The sequence below is a fragment of the Cinclus cinclus genome, chromosome 10 (genome assembly GCF_963662255.1).
Source record: "Cinclus cinclus chromosome 10, bCinCin1.1, whole genome shotgun sequence".
Classification (NCBI taxonomy): domain Eukaryota; kingdom Metazoa; phylum Chordata; class Aves; order Passeriformes; family Cinclidae; genus Cinclus; species Cinclus cinclus.
In genome coordinates, this window is record NC_085055.1 from 19,242,900 (window position 1) to 19,268,385 (window position 25,486).

The 25,486-nt window shown below is 55.7% G+C and overlaps 4 protein-coding genes and 7 non-coding genes across 11 annotated transcripts; 5 read left to right on the forward strand and 6 right to left on the reverse strand.

Moving 5' to 3' along the window:
- The first annotated feature begins 4,709 nt into the window (after nt 1-4,709).
- On the forward strand, nt 4,710-5,027 carry LOC134047538 (feather keratin Cos1-1/Cos1-3/Cos2-1-like). Its single transcript, XM_062498784.1, has one exon. The coding sequence runs from the start codon at nt 4,710-4,712 to the stop codon at nt 5,025-5,027; it is 318 nt and encodes a 105-aa protein (XP_062354768.1).
- Nucleotides 5,028-6,629: 1,602 nt separating this feature from the next.
- Nucleotides 6,630-6,711, forward strand: TRNAS-AGA (transfer RNA serine (anticodon AGA)). The gene has a single exon. It is a non-coding gene; the product is annotated as a tRNA-Ser (tRNA).
- Nucleotides 6,712-7,651: 940 nt separating this feature from the next.
- Nucleotides 7,652-7,723, forward strand: TRNAM-CAU (transfer RNA methionine (anticodon CAU)). The gene has a single exon. It is a non-coding gene; the product is annotated as a tRNA-Met (tRNA).
- A 647-nt stretch (nt 7,724-8,370) lies between these two features.
- On the forward strand, nt 8,371-8,442 carry TRNAQ-CUG (transfer RNA glutamine (anticodon CUG)). The gene has a single exon. It is a non-coding gene; the product is annotated as a tRNA-Gln (tRNA).
- Nucleotides 8,443-9,084: 642 nt separating this feature from the next.
- On the reverse strand, nt 9,085-9,402 carry LOC134047539 (feather keratin Cos1-1/Cos1-3/Cos2-1-like). Its single transcript, XM_062498785.1, has one exon. The coding sequence runs from the start codon at nt 9,400-9,402 to the stop codon at nt 9,085-9,087; it is 318 nt and encodes a 105-aa protein (XP_062354769.1).
- Nucleotides 9,403-12,377: 2,975 nt separating this feature from the next.
- On the forward strand, nt 12,378-14,429 carry LOC134047540 (feather keratin Cos1-1/Cos1-3/Cos2-1-like). The gene is made up of 2 exons (XM_062498786.1): nt 12,378-12,461; nt 14,091-14,429. Exons 1-2 carry the CDS (start codon nt 12,378-12,380, stop codon nt 14,427-14,429), a joined length of 423 nt encoding a protein of 140 aa, XP_062354770.1.
- A 642-nt stretch (nt 14,430-15,071) lies between these two features.
- Nucleotides 15,072-15,143, reverse strand: TRNAQ-CUG (transfer RNA glutamine (anticodon CUG)). The gene has a single exon. It is a non-coding gene; the product is annotated as a tRNA-Gln (tRNA).
- Nucleotides 15,144-15,784: 641 nt separating this feature from the next.
- TRNAM-CAU (transfer RNA methionine (anticodon CAU)) lies at nt 15,785-15,856 on the reverse strand. Its single transcript has one exon. It is a non-coding gene; the product is annotated as a tRNA-Met (tRNA).
- Nucleotides 15,857-16,796: 940 nt separating this feature from the next.
- On the reverse strand, nt 16,797-16,878 carry TRNAS-AGA (transfer RNA serine (anticodon AGA)). Its single transcript has one exon. It is a non-coding gene; the product is annotated as a tRNA-Ser (tRNA).
- Nucleotides 16,879-18,480: 1,602 nt separating this feature from the next.
- LOC134047541 (feather keratin Cos1-1/Cos1-3/Cos2-1-like) lies at nt 18,481-20,895 on the reverse strand. Its single transcript, XM_062498787.1, has 3 exons — nt 20,887-20,895; nt 19,991-20,047; nt 18,481-18,819 (listed from the first exon to the last, which is right to left on the reverse strand). The coding sequence occupies exons 1-3, from the start codon at nt 20,893-20,895 to the stop codon at nt 18,481-18,483; spliced, it is 405 nt and encodes a 134-aa protein (XP_062354771.1).
- Nucleotides 20,896-24,819: 3,924 nt separating this feature from the next.
- TRNAQ-CUG (transfer RNA glutamine (anticodon CUG)) lies at nt 24,820-24,891 on the reverse strand. The gene has a single exon. It is a non-coding gene; the product is annotated as a tRNA-Gln (tRNA).
- Between the last annotated feature and the right edge of the window lie 595 nt (nt 24,892-25,486).

Genomic DNA, 25,486 nt, shown 5'->3' on the forward strand with positions numbered 1-25,486 from the left:
CTCTCGGTGCAGGAGGCAAAGCTGCAACACAGAGCAGGGAGCACCAAGCAGCCCCAGCATCAGTCTGTCTCTCTGCGCCTCAGCTCTCTCCAGGGACACATCTGCTCTTCCAAACACACTCTGTGCCTACGGCTCCCAACACCCTCCTCGTGCCCTCCCAGTGGCACGGCACGGGAACGCCCCCCCACTTCAGGAAGAAGGACCCAGCACAGTGCCTTGAAGGCCCCTGTGCAAAGACTGCTCACAGCCCATCCCCACAGCACACATGGCTGTGTTGGACATGGCCGGGGATGCGCTGCGACGTTTTGTTACGCCACGGCAGGTGCAGACTCTGCTGGGCACATCCCCCAGGGACTGAGCCCCATCCACCCCCTTCTGCTGCAAACAAGCCCCCTCTTCCCAGCTGTCCCCAGGCACCAGCATGGAAAGGCTGGCGGCCCTTCAACACTTCTGTGTCAGGGCCCAGCTGGGGAAGCCCAAGGATCAACCCGGGCGGCCTCCATGCCAGCAGTTCAGCCCACAGGCAGGGATGGAGCGCACTCAGGCTTACCTCGTTCCTCGAGGAAAGGGATGCCAGAGACCAGGATGCAGAGCCTGGAGCAGAGCAGCCTTTTATGCCGTGTCCCAGAGCCCTGTGGGGCCACAAACATTCCTGGTTCCTGAAACATCCAAACTCCTGGGAGTGGCCACTTGTGAGCCCTCCTGCCCATGAGGTCCCTGCCTCTTTCATCTCAAATGTTGTTCTCCCACTTTGAAGAACCCAGTATTTTGCAAAGACTCTTAGAATCACTTGAGGTTGGAATGGACCTTAAAATCATCCAGCTTCATCCCCCTAAACAGCTTCCGCATCTTCTCAGGACTACCTGTTGCAGTATCTCACCCCTCTCAGAGGAAAAGATTCTTTCCCAATATCTAATCTGAATGTACCGTCTTTCAGTTCTGAACCTGTTGCCCTTGACCCATCTCCACACACTCCAAGCAAGTATCCTTCCCTTTCTTGACTAGACATCTTCTGGGAGCCTTCCCATCTCTTTGTTACACTACTGAAGCCCTCTCAGGTTGTCCACACCGGGCAATGGCTCCACTTGCCTGATGCTCTTTGTGGCTCCTCTGGACCCCCTGCAGCAGGTCCGTGTGTTCCTAACGTTGTGGGTCCAAGAGGTGGAGGCAGCACCACAGCTGTGGGATCATGACTGCTGAGTAGAGCGGGACAATCCCCTCCCTTGACCTGCAGGCCACACAGCTCTGGATGCAGCCCCAGATACAACTGGACTTTTGCACTGGGCACAGGCACCACTGGAGTTGGACATGGAGCTCTTGTCCACAACTCCTTGAGTGCCACCATCCATCCAATTCCATCTGCACTGAGTGGCCATCCCCCATAAAATCCAACGTCACTCCAACTTAGAGAGACGGACGCAAAGAGCAGGTTCAGCCTTGCCTGTGTCAGGGAATCTCCACAGCCAAGTGTCCCTTGAAAACTAAACAAGGCCCTCATGCATTTTACAACTAGAGCTGCGGCCTCAGCTTGGGAACTTGGGATCCTCTAGGAAGCAAGGAAACCCACACGTAGGAAGGTGATCAAAGCCATGCCTCCACCTCTCCCTGAAAGACAAATTGAGCCACGTTCTCCCACACAAATTGACCCACTTTGCTCAGTGTGTCCAGCCCTGAGGCCAGGATCTGGATGGCAGCTTTGGGGAGGGGGCTGAGGGCAGGGAGTCCAAAGCTCATGGCTCCTTTTCCTGGGACAGGCATCACTTTGCCCATTCAATTAATTTCACAGTTCAAAGGGATATTGGATCAGTCCCCCAGAGCATGTGGGAATGACTGTGATGTGGAAGAGTTGGGAAAATCCAACTTGAGCTTCAGGCAAACCTGAATCATGCTGATGTGGGAAGGAGTGCACACGATGCCCTGGACTCAGGCATTCCAGGGATACCAGAGCACACAGCCTCTTTCCTCCATAATTTCTGCCTTTGTCAGGGGCATTTCCAGACCTTTTAGGACTGATCCCAAACCACTTTGTACATCCGTGTAATCCTGTGCAGCTGCTGCAGCTTTCCAAAAGACACTGCCTTTTGGTGGCTGCTCAAGGGCCCATGGGATGCAGGGTAGCCCAGGATAAAGGAGGTTGGGAGAGACCACTGGAAGTCCTCTGCTCCTGCTCTGAGAAGAACAAACTTCCCAGTTGCCTGCAGAAGCTGTGGGCCTTGTCCCAATGTCCTCTGGTCACTGCCACTGTCACACAGGTGCCTGCCAGCGACAAGGAACAGCTCTAGGTGAGAAGGGCTGCAAAGCAGGGAGAAAGTCTGTCCCAACAGAGCTTCCACTCTATGTCCTCTGGGGAGCTCTAACCCTGAACCCAGAGAGTTCCTCACTGTCCATGTCCAGATCTCATCCCACGAGCCTGGGATCTGATCACCCCATGGATGGTGCCCTTTCCTCGCACTGCAGAGGCCACATCAGGGTTGCTGTCCCCATTTGGTGTCCCCGGGACAAGAGAGGTCTTGGTGATCTCTTAACAGAGAGAGGCACTGCCAGAGGACCAGGCAGAACAGAAGGGCTGCAGCCCCTGACACAGGGGCCGGTTGAGGGCACTGCACTTGTGCAACCTGGTGAAGATGAGCAAGGTGTGGATGGGACATGGAACTGATGTCGCCAGCGCTTCCTGGCCATCCTGGAGAGAAGGAAGCCAAACTCTCCTGAGAGGTGCACTGTCAAAGGGCAAGAGGCAGCAATAACAAGTATTAAAAATTGCAACACAGGAAATCCCTGTGCTGCCAGGAGGAAGACAAGAACAAGCCTGGGAGATCTGCACAATGGAGAGTGACCTCTTAGTTAAGCTGGCTCGGTGCTCAGAAGGCAGCAGGAGAAGGCCCAGAGCCTGCTGAAGAGTTTGACCTGGAAGTTGGATGTGCCCAGAGCAGTTGAGAGGAGCACAAGACCTCCCGAGCTCCAGCCAGGCATTCTGGGGTTGATCTGGAGTACTCTGAGTCACTACAGCCCATGAGCAGCCACCAAAAGGCCATGCCTTGGGAGAAGACAGCAAATGCAGGAGATTGCAGAGAAGCACCAGGTGATCCATGAATGGGGATCAAAGGTGGGGAAATACCCTTCATGGCAGCAGAACATTGAGGAAACGAGCTCTGTTATCCCTTGAGCACCTGAGTGTGTGGCACCCAGTCCGCTGAAGTCCACACTGAGTGACTCAGGTTTGCCTGGAGCTCAGGGATTTTCCCAGCTCTTCCCCATCATGAGGACACCCACTCTGTGCTCTGGGAGACTGATCCAGTGTCCCTTTGAAATGTAAAATGCATGGAATGGGAAACTCCAGCCCAGTCCCAGAAAGAAAGAGCCATGGGCTTTGGGCTCCCTGCCCTCAGCCTTTTCCCCAGAGCTGCCAGCCAGGACTCTGGCCTCTGGCATGAGCTGAGTAAAACAGGTCCGTGTGGCTGTGGGTCTCTTTCAGGGAGGGACGCGGCATCTCTTTGATCACAAAACCCGGCCGTGGACAGTAAGCAAGTTCCCCATGGCTGTCACTCAGGCCTGCAGGGACATCCTTCCAGCTGAACATGGCCTTTCCTTGCCACTGGGCTTTGCCACCTCCCTGCAGAGCTGGGTCTCTTCCCTACTATGGCCTCGTGCAGTGTCCTCACTCGTGCTGCCTCAACTGACCCACAGTCCTCTGAACATCTCAGAGCAATGACTCTCAGGAGTAGCCTGAGCGCCTGCACTGAGAGCTCCTGAGAGCTGACCTGAGGTGTTTCTTCATGGCTGAATTGCACTGTAACTGGAGCCAAATTAACCATCAAGAAGAACAAGTGACAGAAGCAATGGACACTACACAAACACATTTCAACTCACATTGTACACTGGCCTGGCACTTCCAAGTCCAAGTCCAGTGGTGTTAGGAAGTTGCAACACACATGAATCCTTTCCATGTGGGGTGGTGTGAAACTGGAGAAAAATGCCTGAGATGAAAGAGGCAGGGACCTCATGGGCAGGAGGGCTCACAAGTGGCCACTCCCAGGAGTTTGGATGTTTCAGGAACCAGGAATGTTTGTGGCCCCACAGGGCTCTGGGACACGGCATAAAAGGCTGCTCTGCTCCAGGCTCTGCATCCTGGTCTCTGGCGTCCCTTTCCTCGAGGAACGAGGTAAGCCTGAGTGCGCTCCATCCCTGCCTGTGGGCTGAACTGCTGGCATGGAGGCCGCCCGGGTTGATCCTTGGGCTTCCCCAGCTGGGCCCTGACACAGAAGTGTTGAAGGGCCGCCAGCCTTTCCATGCTGGTGCCTGGGGACAGCTGGGAAGAGGGGGCTTGTTTGCAGCAGAAGGGGGTGGATGGGGCTCAGTCCCTGGGGGATGTGCCCAGCAGAGTCTGCACCTGCCGTGGCGTAACAAAACGTCGCAGCGCATCCCCGGCCATGTCCAACACAGCCATGTGTGCTGTGGGGATGGGCTGTGAGCAGTCTTTGCACAGGGGCCTTCAAGGCACTGTGCTGGGTCCTTCTTCCTGAAGTGGGGGGGCGTTCCCGTGCCGTGCCACTGGGAGGGCACGAGGAGGGTGTTGGGAGCCGTAGGCACAGAGTGTGTTTGGAAGAGCAGATGTGTCCCTGGAGAGAGCTGAGGCGCAGAGAGACAGACTGATGCTGGGGCTGCTTGGTGCTCCCTGCTCTGTGTTGCAGCTTTGCCTCCTGCACCGAGAGATGTCCTGCTGCAGACCCTGTCCCCCCCGGCCCTGCGGCCCCTGTGGCCCAACGCCCCTTGCCAGCAGCTGCAGTGAGCCCTGCCTCGCCCGCTGCGCTGACTCCACGGTGTACATCGAGCCTTCGCCCGTGGTGGTGACCATGCCGGGCCCCATCCTCACCTCTTTCCCTCAGAGCACAGCCGTGGGATCCTCTCTGTCCGCTGCTGTGGGCAGCTCCCTCAGCACCGCGGGGGTTCCCATCTCTTCTGGGGGCTCCCTTGGCCTGGGGGGGTCAGGCCTGTGTCTGCCTTTGTCCCGCTGCGGGCAGATCTGCTGAAGCCTGCGGATCCTCCCCTTTGTCCGTGGCTAATGGGCCCATCTCCTTGCCTCCCTGCTCCCCGCAATGTGTTCCTTGGTCTCTGTTGTGTGCCATTGCTTTTGCTCCTTCTCATTAAAGCCTTTGAGCAGCATCTCTCCAGAGTCCTGGTCCTTTGTTCTCCTCCTCCCTCACACACCACCTGTTCTGCCAGGCTGAGCGCTGGCTGCTGTCCTGAGCATCCCAGCATCGGGACAAAATCTCCCCGAAATTACACCAGAGCACCAAAGCCTCAGTCCCTATGCTGGAATTTGTAGCCTTCAGATCTCAGCCGTGCAGGTCCCACTGCCAATTTGTTCCTTGTCAGAGTTTATATAGGTATTTTCAGTAAATTTTCCATCCTCTCAAAGCTTCCTCACAATATCATGGCAAATTCAATCTTCTCTCTCCTATTGCTGATGTTGGGATGTGTCAGTGGGATGAGTAGAGGACTGTGGGCTGGAAAGGAGAAAAACACTTCTTCCCACGGCTGGACATAGGCAGCGATGCTGCAACAGCGTTTGATGGCAAACTTCACCCTGTCACTCACTAAATGGACAAAGCACAAAGAGAATGTTGAATTGAAATCAATGCTAAATGATTTACAGGGAGACTGCATTCAGAACTGTATGGAACTGCAGAGGATATGGATACAGAATTAAAAGGGTCCAGAAGGGTTTAGCATTGCCCGATCCACAGTCAGAGCAAGGACTAAATTAAAAATTCACAGTGACAGCATTCATACCATTGTCATTTCTCTCTCCTGTACTTAGAGGACTGTGGGGCCTCATCATCAGTGATGGCCTTTCGAGTAGCCCAGCTTTATGGTTCTCAAGCTGTAGGAGATGTTCCACCCGAGGGACGTGCTGGCACCTCCTGCTGTGCTCCAGGAGCCTGCAGGATCTTCACTCAGTGCAGAGCTGTTTATGGGCTCACAAGTTGATTTGCCTTAGTCATCAGAGATGGAACCTTACATTCCTTCTCTGGCATAATCCATGGCGCTAACTACTTGAAAGAACTCCCAAGATATGTGGAAATTGTTTCCAAAAGTGCAGCTACAATGGTGGTCTTCCACTTGGGCGACAGTTCATCGGGAACTTTGAAGTTATAAGTTAGGTAGAATGCTACTAGGAGTTTTCCGTCTGTCAAATTTTAAGGTTAAGATATTAATTAGTTTCAAGGTATAAGTTGAGGTAAAGTGCTGTCAAGCTTTTAGTCCATGTTCCTTTATATCCTTGTCCTCACTGTGTTTTGTCAAACGCACACAAGCACTCCCCTTCTCCTAGACAGTTCCCTTCTGTTCATTTCTGTTTGGCTTGCTTAGATTTTGTTTGGCTTTGTTGTTGCTTGTTTTTCTTTGTTGTGCCTCAACTGTCCTGTAATTAGGAGAGAGTAAGTCTTGGGAAGAAACTTTGTTGTGCTTTCCTTTAATATTAAATGTGTCTTTTGCTGATAGGCTTGGCAGTGATTGTTGAAGCAATCTCACACAGTCAAACACAGTGAGCGGAGCTGTGGGCTCCAGTGCCTGGGTGTCGGTGTCGTGGCACAGGGTATGTGATGAGCAGCCAGGGAGGGCTGGAGCAGGTAGTTGTGGCCGAGTGGTGAAGGCGATGGACTAGAAATCCATTGGGGTTTCCCCGCGCAGGTTCGAATCCTGCCAACTACGGGGCACGCGCCCCTTTTGGGCTGCGGGCAGCTGACCACGCTGCACAGCTCCCAGCCCACGGCTGCACCTGCAGCCCCCGCTGTTCCCGCACAGCAGCAGCCGCAAGGGATGAGCTGCTGGCAGCCCTGCCTGCCTCCTGAAGGCCTTTCCTCAGGGCAAGGGAAAAGCCTGAGTGAGGGCCAGCTTGTGAGTGAGGGCAGGGGACAATAGTCTGTGCCTGCAGACAAGCAAACCCACCCTGCAAGGGAAAAGAAGCTCAGAAGTCCTGTCAGCATCCAGGAAGAGGGAGAGGGAGAGGAGAAAAGCAGACAGCACCTGGAGCTGAGCATTTATTTCATCACCTGGCACTGGCACCAAGTGGAAAAGGCAGGAACCTGCACCTTGACAACCAGTTTAGCACCAAGCGCCTAGTACTGCAATCTTTTCCTTCAGAGTAACCGTGAGCAGCACGGAGCTGAGGCACCACCACAGTTTGCACAGCTAGAAGGGGAGAACTCTTTCCAAGCAAAGGCAACCCGTGTGCCTCCCTGGGCAGCAAAGAACGGAACTGTGGGGCAGGTGCAGTCGTGCAGCCTGCTGGCAGCAGAGCTGGATCTCTGGGCAGGGCCGCAGCGTTCAGGCTGTGGCTGGATTTTGGGTGCCCTCATCCCCAGCAAGGCCCAGGGCTGCAGCCTGCCTCGGGGGTGCCTTGAGCACGTGCAGCGCCAGGGCGGGTGGCCAAAGGGCAAGTGTCAGTGCAGGGCTGTGGGCTGAGGTGTGGGAGAAGGGCAAGGCCAGGCCCTGGATCTGCGGAGCGCGCGCCCGAGGGAGATGAACGTGTCAGGGAGTCTGCTTTGTGGGGTGGGGGAGGCAGAGCAGAGAGGAAGGCAGGGAGGGAGGGCCAGCAGTGGCCGGCAGCATCAGGCTGCGCTGAGGGCAACGGCAGCCAAGGCTGAGGAGGAGCAGAGTGGCGCAGCGGGAGCGTGCTGGGCCCATAACCCAGAGGTCGATGGATCGAAACCATCCTCTGCTAAGGCTCTTTTTTCACCAACACGGTCTCCCTATCACCTACCCATCAGCTTTTACCCTGCCTGGCTCTAGCTCTTTGGGCAACCCTGCCCATAGCCCTCCTCCTCCTCCTCCTCCTCCTCCTCCTCCTCCCTGTGCCCTGCTCCCTGCTCCGGATGGAAATGATAGAGCTTCTCTAATTTATTTAAACTAACTTTAGCCAGGGGTTTGTTCACCCATGCCCGGGGCAAGGGGAACCAAAGCTGTTCTTCAAAAGATTGTGGTTACCCAAGGTTTGGGTTTCCCTGGGTGGGGCCTGGTGTTTTGCTCTCACTAGTCCTTATGGAGATGGAGTAGCTCGGGCCGGAGAAGAGGAGGCAAGGGGGCTTCTGCTGCGTGAAGGTAACTTGCCAAGGCGTGCCCTGAGTGAGAAAGAGCTTGTTGCATTTTGGGAAAGAGAAGGTTGTGTGAGGTTCTGAGCCTGGCACTTGTGAGAGAGGCCACAGCAGGCTTGCAGAAGGAGCTGTGGAGCCGCCCTGAAGGATGGTGGGATTAGAGAGCGCTTGGAGGCCGTGCAGGAAGGCTGCACTTGGTGATCGACGTCCAAGGTGATGGAGGGAGAGGTAGGCTGAGCGGGGCCGAGCACAGGGGCCAGAGGGGACCTGTGCAGAAGGTCCCATGGTGTAATGGTGAGCACTCTGGACTCTGAATCCAGTGATCTGAGTTCAAATCTCAGTGGGACCTCAGTCCTTTTGCTCCCTCAGGCTTCCTCTCCCTCAGCACGCTTACACACCCACAGCTCTACTCTGCTGCTGCTTCACTTGGGGACTGTTCTCCGAGGAATGACACAGCAGCTGAGGTGCAGACCACCCTCTCCAAATGGGTCACGCACAGGAGGCCCCTATGGCAGGTGCATCCAAAACCAAAAGGGATACTGAGCTACAGCCTCGGGACAGCTGTTCCCAGGCAGGAGCATTCCCACAGTAACAGCAGGTTACTCGGTGTGCCATTGCTCGTATGCCCACCCCGGTCCAGTGCTCCTTTCTTGCTCCTTTCCTGTGCGGCTCCTTTTCCTCTCCTCCCTGCCAAAGTCTTCCCATTGCTCTGCAATCACGTCCAGGAGCTCCGCCAACATTAGCAACTGCCCCATCTTTAGGGTTACATTTGTAGTCGTGGGAGAGGGAAGGACCTTCCTTGCAGAGCAGGTGGTGTGTGAGGGAGGAGGAGAACAAAGGACCAGGACTCTGGAGAGGTGCTGCTCAAAGGCTTTAATGAGAAGGAGCAAAAGCAATGGCACACAACAGAGACCAAGGAACACATTGCGGGGAGCAGGGAGGCAAGGAGATGGGCCCATTAGCCACGGACAAAGGGGAGGATCCGCAGGCTTCAGCAGATCTGCCCGCAGCGGGACAAAGGCAGACACAGGCCTGACCCCCCCAGGCCAAGGGAGCCCCCAGAAGAGATGGGAACCCCCGCGGTGCTGAGGGAGCTGCCCACAGCAGCGGACAGAGAGGATCCCACGGCTGTGCTCTGAGGGAAAGAGGTGAGGATGGGGCCCGGCATGGTCACCACCACGGGCGAAGGCTCGATGTACACCGTGGAGTCAGCGCAGCGGGCGAGGCAGGGCTCACTGCAGCTGCTGGCAAGGGGCGTTGGGCCACAGGGGCCGCAGGGCCGTGGGGGACAGGGTCTGCAGCAGGACATCTCTCGGTGCAGGAGGCAAAGCTGCAACACAGAGCAGGGAGCACCAAGCAGCCCCAGCATCAGTCTGTCTCTCTGCGCCTCAGCTCTCTCCAGGGACACATCTGCTCTTCCAAACACACTCTGTGCCTACGGCTCCCAACACCCTCCTCGTGCCCTCCCAGTGGCACGGCACGGGAACGCCCCCCCACTTCAGGAAGAAGGACCCAGCACAGTGCCTTGAAGGCCCCTGTGCAAAGACTGCTCACAGCCCAACCCCACAGCACACATGGCTGTGTTGGACATGGCCGGGGATGCGCTGCGACGTTTTGTTACGCCACAGCAGGTGCAGACTCTGCTGGGCACATCCCCCAGGGACTGAGCCCCATCCATCCCCTTCTGCTGCAAACAAGCCCCCTCTTCCCAGCTGTCCCCAGGCACCAGCATGGAAAGGCTGGCGGCCCTTCAACACTTCTGTGTCAGGGCCCAGCTGGGGCAGCCCAAGGATCAACCCGGGCGGCCTCCATGCCAGCAGTTCAGCCCACAGGCAGGGATGGAGCGCACTCAGGCTTACCTCGTTCCTCGAGGAAAGGGACGCCAGAGACCAGGATGCAGAGCCTGGAGCAGAGCAGCCTTTTATGCCGTGTCCCAGAGCCCTGTGGGGCCACAAACATTCCTGGTTCCTGAAACATCCAAACTCCTGGGAGTGGCCACTTGTGAGCCCTCCTGCCCATGAGGTCCCTGCCTCTTTCATCTCAGGCATTTTTCTCCAGTTTCACACCACCCCACATGGAAAGGATTCATGTGTGTTGCAACTTCCTAACACCACTGGACTTGGACTTGGAAGTGCCAGGCCAGTGTACAATGTGAGTTGAAATGTGTTTGTGTAGTGTCCATTGCTTCTGTCACTTGTTCTTCTTGATGGTTAATTTGGCTCCAGTTACAGTGCAATTCAGCCATGAAGAAACACCTCAGGTCAGCTCTCAGGAGCTCTCAGTGCAGGCGCTCAGGCTACTCCTGAGAGTCATTGCTCTGAGATGTTCAGAGGACTGTGGGTCAGTTGAGGCAGCACGAGTGAGGACACTGCACGAGGCCACAGTAGGGAAGAGACCCAGCTCTGCAGGGAGGTGGCAAAGCCCAGTGGCAAGGAAAGGCCATGTTCAGCTGGAAGGATGTCCCTGCAGGCCTGAGTGACAGCCATGGGGAACTTGCTTACTGTCCACGGCCGGGTTTTGTGATCAAAGAGATGCCGCGTCCCTCCCTGAAAGAGACCCACAGCCACACGGACCTGTTTTACTCAGCTCATGCCAGAGGCCAGAGTCCTGGCTGGCAGCTCTGGGGAAAAGGCTGAGGGCAGGGAGCCCAAAGCCCATGGCTCTTTCTTTCTGGGACTGGGCTGGAGTTTCCCATTCCATGCATTTTACATTTCAAAGGGACACTGGATCAGTCTCCCAGAGCACAGAGTGGGTGTCCTCATGATGGGGAAGAGCTGGGAAAATCCCTGAGCTCCAGGCAAACCTGAGTCACTCAGTGTGGACTTCAGCGGACTGGGTGCCACACACTCAGGTGCTCAAGGGATAACAGAGCTCGTTTCCTCAATGTTCTGCTGCCATGAAGGGTATTTCCCCACCTTTGATCCCCATTCATGGATCACCTGGTGCTTCTCTGCAATCTCCTGCATTTGCTGTCTTCTCCCAAGGCATGGCCTTTTGGTGGCTGCTCATGGGCTGTAGTGACTCAGAGTACTCCAGATCAACCCCAGAATGCCTGGCTGGAGCTCGGGAGGTCTTGTGCTCCTCTCAACTGCTCTGGGCACATCCAACTTCCAGGTCAAACTCTTCAGCAGGCTCTGGGCCTTCTCCTGCTGCCTTCTGAGCACCGAGCCAGCTTAACTAAGAGGTCACTCTCCATTGTGCAGATCTCCCAGGCTTGTTCTTGTCTTCCTCCTGGCAGCACAGGGATTTCCTGTGTTGCAATTTTTAATACTTGTTATTGCTGCCTCTTGCCCTTTGACAGTGCACCTCTCAGGAGAGTTTGGCTTCCTTCTCTCCAGGATGGCCAGGAAGCGCTGGCGACATCAGTTCCATGTCCCATCCACACCTTGCTCATCTTCACCAGGTTGCACAAGTGCAGTGCCCTCAACCGGCCCCTGTGTCAGGGGCTGCAGCCCTTCTGTTCTGCCTGGTCCTCTGGCAGTGCCTCTCTCTGTTAAGAGATCACCAAGACCTCTCTTGTCCCGGGGACACCAAATGGGGACAGCAACCCTGATGTGGCCTCTGCAGTGCGAGGAAAGGGCACCATCCATGGGGTGATCAGATCCCAGGCTCGTGGGATGAGATCTGGACATGGACAGTGAGGAACTCTCTGGGTTCAGGGTTAGAGCTCCCCAGAGGACATAGAGTGGAAGCTCTGTTGGGACAGACTTTCTCCCTGCTTTGCAGCCCTTCTCACCTAGAGCTGTTCCTTGTCGCTGGCAGGCACCTGTGTGACAGTGGCAGTGACCAGAGGACATTGGGACAAGGCCCACAGCTTCTGCAGGCAACTGGGAAGTTTGTTCTTCTCAGAGCAGGAGCAGAGGACTTCCAGTGGTCTCTCCCAACCTCCTTTATCCTGGGCTACCCTGCATCCCATGGGCCCTTGAGCAGCCACCAAAAGGCAGTGTCTTTTGGAAAGCTGCAGCAGCTGCACAGGATTACACGGATGTACAAAGTGGTTTGGGATCAGTCCTAAAAGGTCTGGAAATGCCCCTGACAAAGGCAGAAATTATGGAGGAAAGAGGCCGTGTGCTCTGGTATCCCTGGAATGCCTGAGTCCAGGGCATCGTGTGCACTCCTTCCCACATCAGCATGATTCAGGTTTGCCTGAAGCTCAAGTTGGATTTTCCCAACTCTTCCACATCACAGTCATTCCCACATGCTCTGGGGGACTGATCCAATATCCCTTTGAACTGTGAAATTAATTGAATGGGCAAAGTGATGCCTGTCCCAGGAAAAGGAGACATGAACTTTGGACTCCCTGCCCTCAGCCCCCTCCCCAAAGCTGCCATCCAGATCCTGGCCTCAGGGCTGGACACACTGAGCAAAGTGGGTCAATTTGTGTGTGAGAACGTGGCTCAATTTGTCTTTCAGGGAGAGGTGGATTCATGGCTTTGATCACCTTCCTATGTGTGGGTTTCCTTGCTTCCTAGAGGATCCCAAGTTCCCAAGCTGAGGCCGCAGCTCTGGTTGTAAAATGCATGAGGGCCTTGTTTAGTTTTCAAGGGACACTTGGCTGTGGAGATTCCCTGACACAGGCAAGGCTGAACCTGCTCTTTGCGTCCGTCTCTCTAAGTTGGAGTGACGTTGGATTTTATGGGGGATGGCCACTCAGTGCACATGGAATTGGACGGATGGTGGCACTCAAGGAGTTGTGGACAAGAGCTCCATGTCCAACTCCAGTGGTGCCTGTGCCCAGTGCAAAAGTCCAGTTGTATCTGGGGCTGCACCCAGAGCTGTGTGGCCTGCAGGTCAAGGGAGGGGATTGTCCCGCTCTACTCAGCAGTCATGATCCCACAGCTGTGGTGCTGCCTCCACCTCTTGGACCCACAACGTTAGGAACACACGGACCTGCTGCAGGGGGTCCAGAGGAGCCACAAAGAGCATCAGGCAAGTGGAGCCATTGCCCGGTGTGGACAACCTGAGAGGGCTTCAGTAGTGTAACAAAGAGATGGGAAGGCTCCCAGAAGATGTCTAGTCAAGAAAGGGAAGGATACTTGCTTGGAGTGTGTGGAGATGGGTCAAGGGCAACAGGTTCAGAACTGAAAGACGGTACATTCAGATTAGATATTGGGAAAGAATCTTTTCCTCTGAGAGGGGTGAGATACTGCAACAGGTTTTCCTGAGAAGATGCAGAAGCTGTTTAGGGGGATGAAGCTGGATGATTTTAAGGTCCATTCCATCCCCAAGTGATTCTAAGAGTCTTTGCAAAATACTGGGTTCTTCAAAGTGGGAGAACAACATTTGAGATGAAAGAGGCAGGGACCTCATGGGCAGGAGGGCTCACAAGTGGCCACTCCCAGGAGTTTGGATGTTTCAGGAACCAGGAATGTTTGTGGCCCCACAGGGCTCTGGGACACGGCATAAAAGGCTGCTCTGCTCCAGGCTCTGCATCCTGGTCTCTGGCGTCCCTTTCCTCGAGGAACGAGGTAAGCCTGAGTGCGCTCCATCCCTGCCTGTGGGCTGAACTGCTGGCATGGAGGCCGCCCGGGTTGATCCTTGGGCTTCCCCAGCTGGGCCCTGACACAGAAGTGTTGTAGGGCCGCCAGCCTTTCCATGCTGGTGCCTGGGGACAGCTGGGAAGAGGGGGCTTGTTTGCAGCAGAAGGGGATGGATGGGGCTCAGTCCCTGGGGGATGTGCCCAGCAGAGTCTGCACCTGCTGTGGCGTAACAAAACGTCGCAGCGCATCCCCGGCCATGTCCAACACAGCCATGTGTGCTGTGGGGTTGGGCTGTGAGCAGTCTTTGCACAGGGGCCTTCAAGGCACTGTGCTGGGTCCTTCTTCCTGAAGTGGGGGGGCGTTCCCGTGCCGTGCCACTGGGAGGGCACGAGGAGGGTGTTGGGAGCCGTAGGCACAGAGTGTGTTTGGAAGAGCAGATGTGTCCCTGGAGAGAGCTGAGGCGCAGAGAGACAGACTGATGCTGGGGCTGCTTGGTGCTCCCTGCTCTGTGTTGCAGCTTTGCCTCCTGCACCGAGAGATGTCCTGCTGCAGACCCTGTCCCCCACGGCCCTGCGGCCCCTGTGGCCCAACGCCCCTTGCCAGCAGCTGCAGTGAGCCCTGCCTCGCCCGCTGCGCTGACTCCACGGTGTACATCGAGCCTTCGCCCGTGGTGGTGACCATGCCGGGCCCCATCCTCACCTCTTTCCCTCAGAGCACAGCCGTGGGATCCTCTCTGTCCGCTGCTGTGGGCAGCTCCCTCAGCACCGCGGGGGTTCCCATCTCTTCTGGGGGCTCCCTTGGCCTGGGGGGGTCAGGCCTGTGTCTGCCTTTGTCCCGCTGCGGGCAGATCTGCTGAAGCCTGCGGATCCTCCCCTTTGTCCGTGGCTAATGGGCCCATCTCCTTGCCTCCCTGCTCCCCGCAATGTGTTCCTTGGTCTCTGTTGTGTGCCATTGCTTTTGCTCCTTCTCATTAAAGCCTTTGAGCAGCACCTCTCCAGAGTCCTGGTCCTTTGTTCTCCTCCTCCCTCACACACCACCTGCTCTGCAAGGAAGGTCCTTCCCTCTCCCACGACAACAAATGTAACCCTAAAGATGGGGCAGTTGCTAATGTTGGCGGAGCTCCTGGACGTGATTGCAGAGCAATGGGAAGACTTTGGCAGGGAGGAGAGGAAAAGGAGCCGCACAGGAAAGGAGCAAGAAAGGAGCACTGGACCGGGGTGGGCATACGAGCAATGGCACACCGAGTAACCTGCTGTTACTGTGGGAATGCTCCTGCCTGGGAACAGCTGTCCCGAGGCTGTAGCTCAGTATCCCTTTTGGTTTTGGATGCACCTGCCATAGGAGCCTCCTGTGCGTGACCCATTTGGAGAGGGTGGTCTGCACCTCAGCTGCTGTGTCATTCCTCGGAGAACAGTCCCCAAGTGAAGCAGCAGCAGAGTAGAGCTGTGGGTGTGTAAGCGTGCTGAGGGAGAGGAAGCCTGAGGGAGCAAAAGGACTGAGGTCCCACTGAGATTTGAACTCAGATCACTGGATTCAGAGTCCAGAGTGCTCACCATTACACCATGGGACCTTCTGCACAGGTCCCCTCTGGCCCCTGTGCTCGGCCCCGCTCAGCCTACCTCTCCCTCCATCACCTTGGACGTCGATCACCAAGTGCAGCCTTCCTGCACGGCCTCCAAGCGCTCTCTAATCCCACCATCCTTCAGGGCGGCTCCACAGCTCCTTCTGCAAGCCTGCTGTGGCCTCTCTCACAAGTGCCAGGCTCAGAACCTCACACAACCTTCTCTTTCCCAAAATGCAACAAGCTCTTTCTCACTCAGGGCACGCCTTGGCAAGTTACCTTCACGCAGCAGAAGCCCCCTTGCCTCCTCTTCTCCGGCCCAAGCTACTCCATCTCCATAAGGACTAGTGAGAGCAAAACACCAGGCCCCACCCAGGGAAACCCAAACCTTGGGTAACCACAATCTTTTGAAGAACAGCTTTGGTTCCCCTTGCCCCGGGCATGGGTGAACAAACCCCTGGCTAAAGTTAGTTTAAATAAATTAGAGAAGCTCTATCATTTCCATCCGGAGCAGGGAGCAGGGCACAGGGAGGAGGAGGAGGAGGAGGAGGAGGAGGGCTATGGGCAGGGTTGCCCAAAGAGCTAGAGCCAGGCAGGGTAAAAGCTGATGGGTAGGTGATAGGGAGACCGTGTTGGTGAAAAAAGAGCCTTAGCAGAGGATGGTTTCGATCCATCGACCTCTGGGTTATGGGCCCAGCACGCTCCCGCTGCGCCACTCTGCTCCTCCTCAGCCTTGGCTGCCGTTGCCCTCAGTGCAGCCTGATGCTGCCGGCCACTGCTGGCCCTCCCTCCCTGCCTTCCTCTCTGCTCTGCCTCCCCCACCCCACAAAGCAGACTCCCTGACACGTTCATCTCCCTCGGGCGCGCGCTCCGCAGATCCAGGGCCTGGCCTTGCCCTTCTCCCACACCTCAGCCCACAGCCCTGCACTGACACTTGCCCTTTGGCCACCCGCCCTGGTGCTGCACGTGCTCAAGGCACCCCCGAGGCAGGCTGCAGCCCTGGGCCTTGCTGGGGATGAGGGCACCCAAAATCCAGCCACAGCCTGACCGCTGCGGCCCTGCCCAGAGATCCAGCTCTGCTGCCAGCAGGCTGCACGACTGCACCTGCCCCACAGTTCCGTTCTTTGCTGCCCAGGGAGGCACACGGGTTGCCTTTGCTTGGAAAGAGTTCTCCCCTTCTAGCTGTGCAAACTGTGGTGGTGCCTCAGCTCCGTGCTGCTCACGGTTACTCTGAAGGAAAAGATTGCAGTACTAGGCGCTTGGTGCTAAACTGGTTGTCAAGGTGCAGGTTCCTGCCTTTTCCACTTGGTGCCAGTGCCAGGTGATGAAATAAATGCTCAGCTCCAGGTGCTGTCTGCTTTTCTCCTCTCCCTCTCCCTCTTCCTGGATGCTGACAGGACTTCTGAGCTTCTTTTCCCTTGCAGGGTGGGTTTGCTTGTCTGCAGGCACAGACTATTGTCCCCTGCCCTCACTCACAAGCTGGCCCTCACTCAGGCTTTTCCCTTGCCCTGAGGAAAGGCCTTCAGGAGGCAGGCAGGGCTGCCAGCAGCTCGTCCCTTGCGGCTGCTGCTGTGCGGGAACAGCGGGGGCTGCAGGTGCAGCCGTGGGCTGGGAGCTGTGCAGCGTGGTCAGCTGCCCGCAGCCCAAAAGGGGCGCGTGCCCCATAGTTGGCAGGATTCGAACCTGCGCGGGGAAACCCCAATGGATTTCTAGTCCATCGCCTTCACCACTCGGCCACAACTACCTGCTCCAGCTCTCCCTGGCTGCTCATCACATACCCTGTGCCACGACACCGACACCCAGGCACTGGAGCCCACAGCTCCGCTCACTGTGTTTGACTGTGTGAGATTGCTTCAACAATCACTGCCAAGCCTATCAGCAAAAGACACATTTAATATTAAAGGAAAGCACAACAAAGTTTCTTCCCAAGACTTACTCTCTCCTAATTACAGGACAGTTGAGGCACAACAAAGAAAAACAAGCAACAACAAAGCCAAACAAAATCTAAGCAAGCCAAACAGAAATGAACAGAAGGGAACTGTCTAGGAGAAGGGGAGTGCTTGTGTGCGTTTGACAAAACACAGTGAGGACAAGGATATAAAGGAACATGGACTAAAAGCTTGACAGCACTTTACCTCAACTTATACCTTGAAACTAATTAATATCTTAACCTTAAAATTTGACAGACGGAAAACTCCTAGTAGCATTCTACCTAACTTATAACTTCAAAGTTCCCGATGAACTGTCGCCCAAGTGGAAGACCACCATTGTAGCTGCACTTTTGGAAACAATTTCCACATATCTTGGGAGTTCTTTCAAGTAGTTAGCGCCATGGATTATGCCAGAGAAGGAATGTAAGGTTCCATCTCTGATGACTAAGGCAAATCAACTTGTGAGCCCATAAACAGCTCTGCACTGAGTGAAGATCCTGCAGGCTCCTGGAGCACAGCAGGAGGTGCCAGCACGTCCCTCGGGTGGAACATCTCCTACAGCTTGAGAACCATAAAGCTGGGCTACTCGAAAGGCCATCACTGATGATGAGGCCCCACAGTCCTCTAAGTACAGGAGAGAGAAATGACAATGGTATGAATGCTGTCACTGTGAATTTTTAATTTAGTCCTTGCTCTGACTGTGGATCGGGCAATGCTAAACCCTTCTGGACCCTTTTAATTCTGTATCCATATCCTCTGCAGTTCCATACAGTTCTGAATGCAGTCTCCCTGTAAATCATTTAGCATTGATTTCAATTCAACATTCTCTTTGTGCTTTGTCCATTTAGTGAGTGACAGGGTGAAGTTTGCCATCAAACGCTGTTGCAGCATCGCTGCCTATGTCCAGCCGTGGGAAGAAGTGTTTTTCTCCTTTCCAGCCCACAGTCCTCTACTCATCCCACTGACACATCCCAACATCAGCAATAGGAGAGAGAAGATTGAATTTGCCATGATATTATGAGGAAGCTTTGAGAGGATGGAAAATTTACTGAAAATACCTATATAAACTCTGACAAGGAACAAATTGGCAGTGGGTCCTGCACGGCTGAGATCTGAAGGCTACAAATTCCAGCATAGGGACTGAGGCTTTGGTGCTCTGGTGTAATTTCGGGGAGATTTTGTCCCGATGCTGGGATGCTCAGGACAGCAGCCAGCGCTCAGCCTGGCAGAACAGGTGGTGTGTGAGGGAGGAGGAGAACAAAGGACCAGGACTCTGGAGAGATGCTGCTCAAAGGCTTTAATGAGAAGGAGCAAAAGCAATGGCACACAACAGAGACCAAGGAACACATTGCGGGGAGCAGGGAGGCAAGGAGATGGGCCCATTAGCCACGGACAAAGGGGAGGATCCGCAGGCTTCAGCAGATCTGCCCGCAGCGGGACAAAGGCAGACACAGGCCTGACCCCCCCAGGCCAAGGGAGCCCCCAGAAGAGATGGGAACCCCCGCGGTGCTGAGGGAGCTGCCCACAGCAGCGGACAGAGAGGATCCCACGGCTGTGCTCTGAGGGAAAGAGGTGAGGATGGGGCCCGGCATGGTCACCACCACGGGCGAAGGCTCGATGTACACCGTGGAGTCAGCGCAGCGGGCGAGGCAGGGCTCACTGCAGCTGCTGGCAAGGGGCGTTGGGCCACAGGGGCCGCAGGGCCGTGGGGGACAGGGTCTGCAGCAGGACATCTCTCGGTGCAGGAGGCAAAGCTGCAACACAGAGCAGGGAGCACCAAGCAGCCCCAGCATCAGTCTGTCTCTCTGCGCCTCAGCTCTCTCCAGGGACACATCTGCTCTTCCAAACACACTCTGTGCCTACGATTCCCAACACCCTCCTCGTGCCCTCCCGGTGGCACGGCACGGGAACGCCCCCCCACTTCAGGAAGAAGGACCCAGCACAGTGCCTTGAAGGCCGCTGTGCAAAGACTGCTCACAGCCCATCCCCACAGCACACATGGCTGTGTTGGACATGGCCGGGGATGCGCTGCGACGTTTTGTTACGCCACGGCAGGTGTAGACTCTGCTGGGCACATCCCCCAGGGACTGAGCCCCATCCATCCCCTTCTGCTGCAAACAAGCCCCCTCTTCCCAGCTGTCCCCAGGCACCAGCATGGAAAGGCTGGCGGCCCTTCAACACTTCTGTGTCAGGGCCCAGCTGGGGCAGCCCAAGGATCAACCCGGGCGGCCTCCATGCCAGCAGTTCAGCCCACAGGCAGGGATGGAGCGCACTCAGGCTTACCTCGTTCCTCGAGGAAAGGGACGCCAGAGACCAGGATGCAGAGCCTGGAGCAGAGCAGCCTTTTATGCCGTGTCCCAGAGCCCTGTGGGGCCACAAACATTCCTGGTTCCTGAAACATCCAAACTCCTGGGAGTGGCCACTTGTGAGCCCTCCTGCCCATGAGGTCCCTGCCTCTTTCATCTCAGGCATTTTTCTCCAGTTTCACACCACCCCACATGGAAAGGATTCATGTGTGTTGCAACTTCCTAACACCACTGGACTTGGACTTGGAAGTGCCAGGCCAGTGTACAATGTGAGTTGAAATGTGTTTGTGTAGTGTCCATTGCTTCTGTCACTTGTTCTTCTTGATGGTTAATTTGGCTCCAGTTACAGTGCAATTCAGCCATGAAGAAACACCTCAGGTCAGCTCTCAGGAGCTCTCAGTGCAGGCGCTCAGGCTACTCCTGAGAGTCATTGCTCTGAGATGTTCAGAGGACTGTGGGTCAGTTGAGGCAGCACGAGTGAGGACACTGCACGAGGCCATAGTAGGGAAGAGACCCAGCTCTGCAGGGAGGTGGCAAAGCCCAGTGGCAAGGAAAGGCCATGTTCAGCTGGAAGGATGTCCCTGCAGGCCTGAGTGACAGCCATGGGGAACTTGCTTACAGTCCACAGGCTGTACCACGGCCTGGTTTTGTGATCAAAGAGATGCCGCGTCCCTCCCTGAAAGAGACCCACAGCCACACGGACCTGTTTTACTCAGCTCATGCCAGAGGCCAGAGTCCTGGCTGGCAGCTCTGGGGAAAAGGCTGAGGGCAGGGAGCCCAAAGCCCATGGCTCTTTCTTTCTGGGACTGGGCTGGAGTTTCCCATTCCATGCATTTTACATTTCAAAGGGACACTGGATCAGTCTCCCAGAGCACAGAGTGGGTGTCCTCATGATGGGGAAGAGCTGGGAAAATCCCTGAGCTCCAGGCAAACCTGAGTCACTCAGTGTGGACTTCAGCAGACTGGGTGCCACACACTCAGGTGCTCAAGGGATAACAGAGCTCGTTTCCTCAATGTTCTGCTGCCATGAAGGGTATTTCCCCACCTTTGATCCCCATTCATGGATCACCTGGTGCTTCTCTGCAATCTCCTGCATTTGCTGTCTTCTCCCAAGGCATGGCCTTTTGGTGGCTGCTCATGGGCTGTAGTGACTCAGAGTACTCCAGATCAACCCCAGAATGCCTGGCTGGAGCTCGGGAGGTCTTGTGCTCCTCTCAACTGCTCTGGGCACATCCAACTTCCAGGTCAAACTCTTCAGCAGGCTCTGGGCCTTCTCCTGCTGCCTTCTGAGCACCGAGCCAGCTTAACTAAGAGGTCACTCTCCATTGTGCAGATCTCCCAGGCTTGTTCTTGTCTTCCTCCTGGCAGCACAGGGATTTCCTGTGTTGCAATTTTTAATACTTGTTATTGCTGCCTCTTGCCCTTTGACAGTGCACCTCTCAGGAGAGTTTGGCTTCCTTCTCTCCAGGATGGCCAGGAAGTGCTGGCAACATCAGTTCCATGTCCCATCCACACCTTGCTCATCTCCACCAGGTTGCACAAGTGCAGTGCCCTCAACCGGCCCCTGTGTCAGGGGCTGCAGCCCTTCTGTTCTGCCTGGTCCTCTGGCAGTGCCTCTCTCTGTTAAGAGATCACCAAGACCTCTCTTGTCCCGGGGACACCAAATGGGGACAGCAACCCTGATGTGGCCTCTGCAGTGCGAGGAAAGGGCACCATCCATGGGGTGATCAGATCCCAGGCTCGTGGGATGAGATCTGGACATGGACAGTGAGGAACTCCCTGGGTTCAGGGTTAGAGCTCCCCAGAGGACATAGAGTGGAAGCTCTGTTGGGACAGACTTTCTCCCTGCTTTGCAGTAGAGCTGTTCCTTGTCGCTGGCAGGCCCCTGCCTGACAGTGGTAGTGTTCAGAGGACAAGGCCCACCGCTTCTGCAGGCAACTGGGAGGTTTGTTCTTCTCAGAGCAGGAGCAGAGGACTTCCAGTGGTCTCTCCCAACCTCCTTTATCCTGGGCTACCCTGCATCCCATGGGCCCTTGAGCAGCCACCAAAAGGCAGCGTCTTTTGGAAAGCTGCAGCAGCTGCACAGGATTACACGGATGTACAAAGTGGTTTGGGATCAGTCCTAAAAGGTCTGGAAATGCCCCTGACAAAGGCAGAAATTATGGAGGAAAGAGGCTGTGTGCTCTGGTATCCCTGGAATGCCTGAGTCCAGGGCATCGTGTGCACTCCTTCCCACATCAGCATGATTCAGGTTTGCCTGAAGCTCAAGTTGGATTTTCCCAACTCTTCCACATCACAGTCATTCCCACATGCTCTGGGGGACTGATCCAATATCCCTTTGAACTGTGAAATTAATTGAATGGGCAAAGTGATGCCTGTCCCAGGAAAAGGAGCCATGAGCTTTGGACTCCCTGCCCTCAGCCCCCTCCCCAAAGCTGCCATCCAGATCCTGGCCTCAGGGCTGGACACACTGAGCAAAGTGGGTCAATTTGTGTGGGAGAACGTGGCTCAATTTGTCTTTCAGGGAGAGGTGGATTCATGGCTTTGATCACCTTCCTATGTGTGGGTTTCCTTGCTTCCTAGAGGATCCCAAGTTCCCAAGCTGAGGCCGCAGCTCTGGTTGTAAAATGCATGAGGGCCTTGTTTAGTTTTCAAGGGACACTTGGCTGTGGAGATTCCCTGACACAGGCAAGGCTGAACCTGCTCTTTGCGTCCGTCTCTCTAAGTTGGAGTGACGTTGGATTTTATGGGGGATGGCCACTCAGTGCACATGGAATTGGATGGATAGTGGCACTCAAGGAGTTGTGGTCAAGAGCTCGATGTCCAACTCCAGTGGTGTCCAACCAATGATGAGTATGGATTCTCAGGGTTTGGTAATGGAAATATTTTGAGAAATATTTAACACTTTCTTGGGAGTTACAGGGGTAGGGATTGAGTGCATCCTCAGCAGTTTTGTGGATGACATTGAGCTGAGTGATGGGGTTGATAGTCTAGAGGAAGGGATGCCATCCAGAGAGATGAGGACAGGCTGTAGAGGTGGGTCCGTGCAAACCTCATGAAGCTCAACAACATCAAGTGCCAAGTTCAGGGCAGCCCCAAACTGGAACACAAGCTGGGTCATGAGTGGATTGAGAGCAGCCCTGCAAAGAAGGAGCTGCAGGTTGTTGAAATATTGACCATGAACCTGCACCGCCTGCTAGAAGGCCAGTGCAAAAATCCAATTGTATTTGGAGCTGCATCCAGAGCTGTGTGGCCAGCAGGCCAAGTGAGGGGATTGTCTCACTGTACTTGGCTCTCATGATCCCACAGGGGGACTACTTCGACCAGCTCAAGGACCCACAGCCTAAGGAACACATGGACCTGCTGCAGGGGGTCCAGAGGAGCCACAAAGAGCATCAGGCAAGTGGAGCCGTTGCCCGGTGTGGACAGACTGAGAGGGCTGCTGTTGTGTAACAAAGAGAAGGGAAGGCTCCCAGAAGATGTCTAGTCAAGAAAGGGAAGGATACTTGCTTGGAGTGTGTAGAGATGGGTCAAGGGCAACAGGTTCAGAACTGAAAGACGGTATATTCAGATTAGATATTGGGAAAGAATCTTTTCCTCTGAGTGGGGTGAGATACTGCAACAGGTTGTCCTGAGAAGATGCAGAAGCTGTTTAGGGGGATGAAGCTGGATGATTTTAAGGTCCATTCCATCCTCAAGTGATTCTAAGAGTCTTTGCAAAATACTGGGTTCTTCAAAGTGGGAGAACAACATTTGAGATGAAAGAGGCAGGGACCTCATGGGCAGGAGGGTTCACAAGTGGCCACTCCCAGGAGTTTGGATGTTTCAGGAACCAGGAATGTTTGTGGCCCCACAGGGCTCTGGGACACGGCATAAAAGGCTGCTCTGCTCCAGGCTCTGCATCCTGGTCTCTGGCGTCCCTTTCCTCGAGGAACGAGGTAAGCCTGAGTGCGCTCCATCCCTGCCTGTGGGCTGAACTGCTGGCATGGAGGCCGCCCGGGTTGATCCTTGGGCTGCCCCAGCTGGGCCCTGACACAGAAGTGTTGAAGGGCCGCCAGCCTTTCCATGCTGGTGCCTGGGGACAGCTGGGAAGAGGGGGCTTGTTTGCAGCAGAAGGGGGTGGATGGGGCTCAGTCCCTGGGGGATGTGCCCAGCAGAGTCTGCACCTGCCGTGGCGTAACAAAACGTCGCAGCGCATCCCCGGCCATGTCCAACACAGCCATGTGTGCTGTGGGGTTGGGCTGTGAGCAGTCTTTGCACAGGGGCCTTCAAGGCACTGTGCTGGGTCCTTCTTCCTGAAGTGGGGGGGCGTTCCCGTGCCGTGCCACCGGGAGGGCACGAGGAGGGTGTTGGGAATCGTAGGCACAGAGTGTGTTTGGAAGAGCAGATGTGTCCCTGGAGAGAGCTGAGGCGCAGAGAGACAGACTGATGCTGGGGCTGCTTGGTGCTCCCTGCTCTGTGTTGCAGCTTTGCCTCCTGCACCGAGAGATGTCCTGCTGCAGACCCTGTCCCCCACGGCCCTGCGGCCCCTGTGGCCCAACGCCCCTTGCCAGCAGCTGCAGTGAGCCCTGCCTCGCCCGCTGCGCTGACTCCACGGTGTACATCGAGCCTTCGCCCGTGGTGGTGACCATGCCGGGCCCCATCCTCACCTCTTTCCCTCAGAGCACAGCCGTGGGATCCTCTCTGTCCGCTGCTGTGGGCAGCTCCCTCAGCACCGCGGGGGTTCCCATCTCTTCTGGGGGCTCCCTTGGCCTGGGGGGGTCAGGCCTGTGTCTGCCTTTGTCCCGCTGCGGGCAGATCTGCTGAAGCCTGCGGATCCTCCCCTTTGTCCGTGGCTAATGGGCCCATCTCCTTGCCTCCCTGCTCCCCGCAATGTGTTCCTTGGTCTCTGTTGTGTGCCATTGCTTTTGCTCCTTCTCATTAAAGCCTTTGAGCAGCACCTCTCCAGAGTCCTGGTCCTTTGTTCTCCTCCTCCCTCACACACCACCTGCTCTGCAAGGAAGGTCCTTCCCTCTCCCACGACAACAAATGTAACCCTAAAGATGGGGCAGTTGCTAATGTTGGCGGAGCTCCTGGACGTGATTGCAGAGCAATGGGAAGACTTTGGCAGGGAGGAGAGGAAAAGGAGCCGCACAGGAAAGGAGCAAGAAAGGAGCACTGGACCGGGGTGGGCATACGAGCAATGGCACACCGAGTAACCTGCTGTTACTGTGGGAATGCTCCTGCCTGGGAACAGCTGTCCCGAGGCTGTAGCTCAGTATCCCTTTTGGTTTTGGATGCACCTGCCATAGGAGCCTCCTGTGCGTGACCCATTTGGAGAGGGTGGTCTGCACCTCAGCTGCTGTGTCATTCCTCGGAGAACAGTCCCCAAGTGAAGCAGCAGCAGAGTAGAGCTGTGGGTGTGTAAGCGTGCTGAGGGAGAGGAAGCCTGAGGGAGCAAAAGGACTGAGGTCCCACTGAGATTTGAACTCAGATCACTGGATTCAGAGTCCAGAGTGCTCACCATTACACCATGGGACCTTCTGCACAGGTCCCCTCTGGCCCCTGTGCTCGGCCCCGCTCAGCCTACCTCTCCCTCCATCACCTTGGACGTCGATCACCAAGTGCAGCCTTCCTGCACGGCCTCCAAGCGCTCTCTAATCCCACCATCCTTCAGGGCGGCTTCACAGCTCCTTCTGCAAGCCTGCTGTGGCCTCTCTCACAAGTGCCAGGCTCAGAACCTCACACTACTTTCTCTTTCCCAAAATGCAACAAGCTCTTTCTCACTCAGGGCAGACCTTGGCATGTTACTTTCACACAGCAGCAGCAGGAGCCGCAGCAGATGTTCTCTCCGGCCCAAGCTACTCCATCTCCATAAGGACTAATGAGAGGGAAACACTGCCCCATCTCCACACAAAGTGAAGAAAGACCCTCCGGCAAATTCAGGAAGGGGCTGGAGTGTCAAGGAGAATGTACAATTGACACACCAATGGCTGAGCAGTGTCTGATGTCCAGTTCCTGTGGGGAAGAGCTTCACTCATTGCCCATGGTGCAGTGCAAGGACGGCATAGCCCTCTCTGGGAACTTGTCTTTCTCAGAGGGAACTTAACTGCAAGGCATCCCAGGAGGACACAAG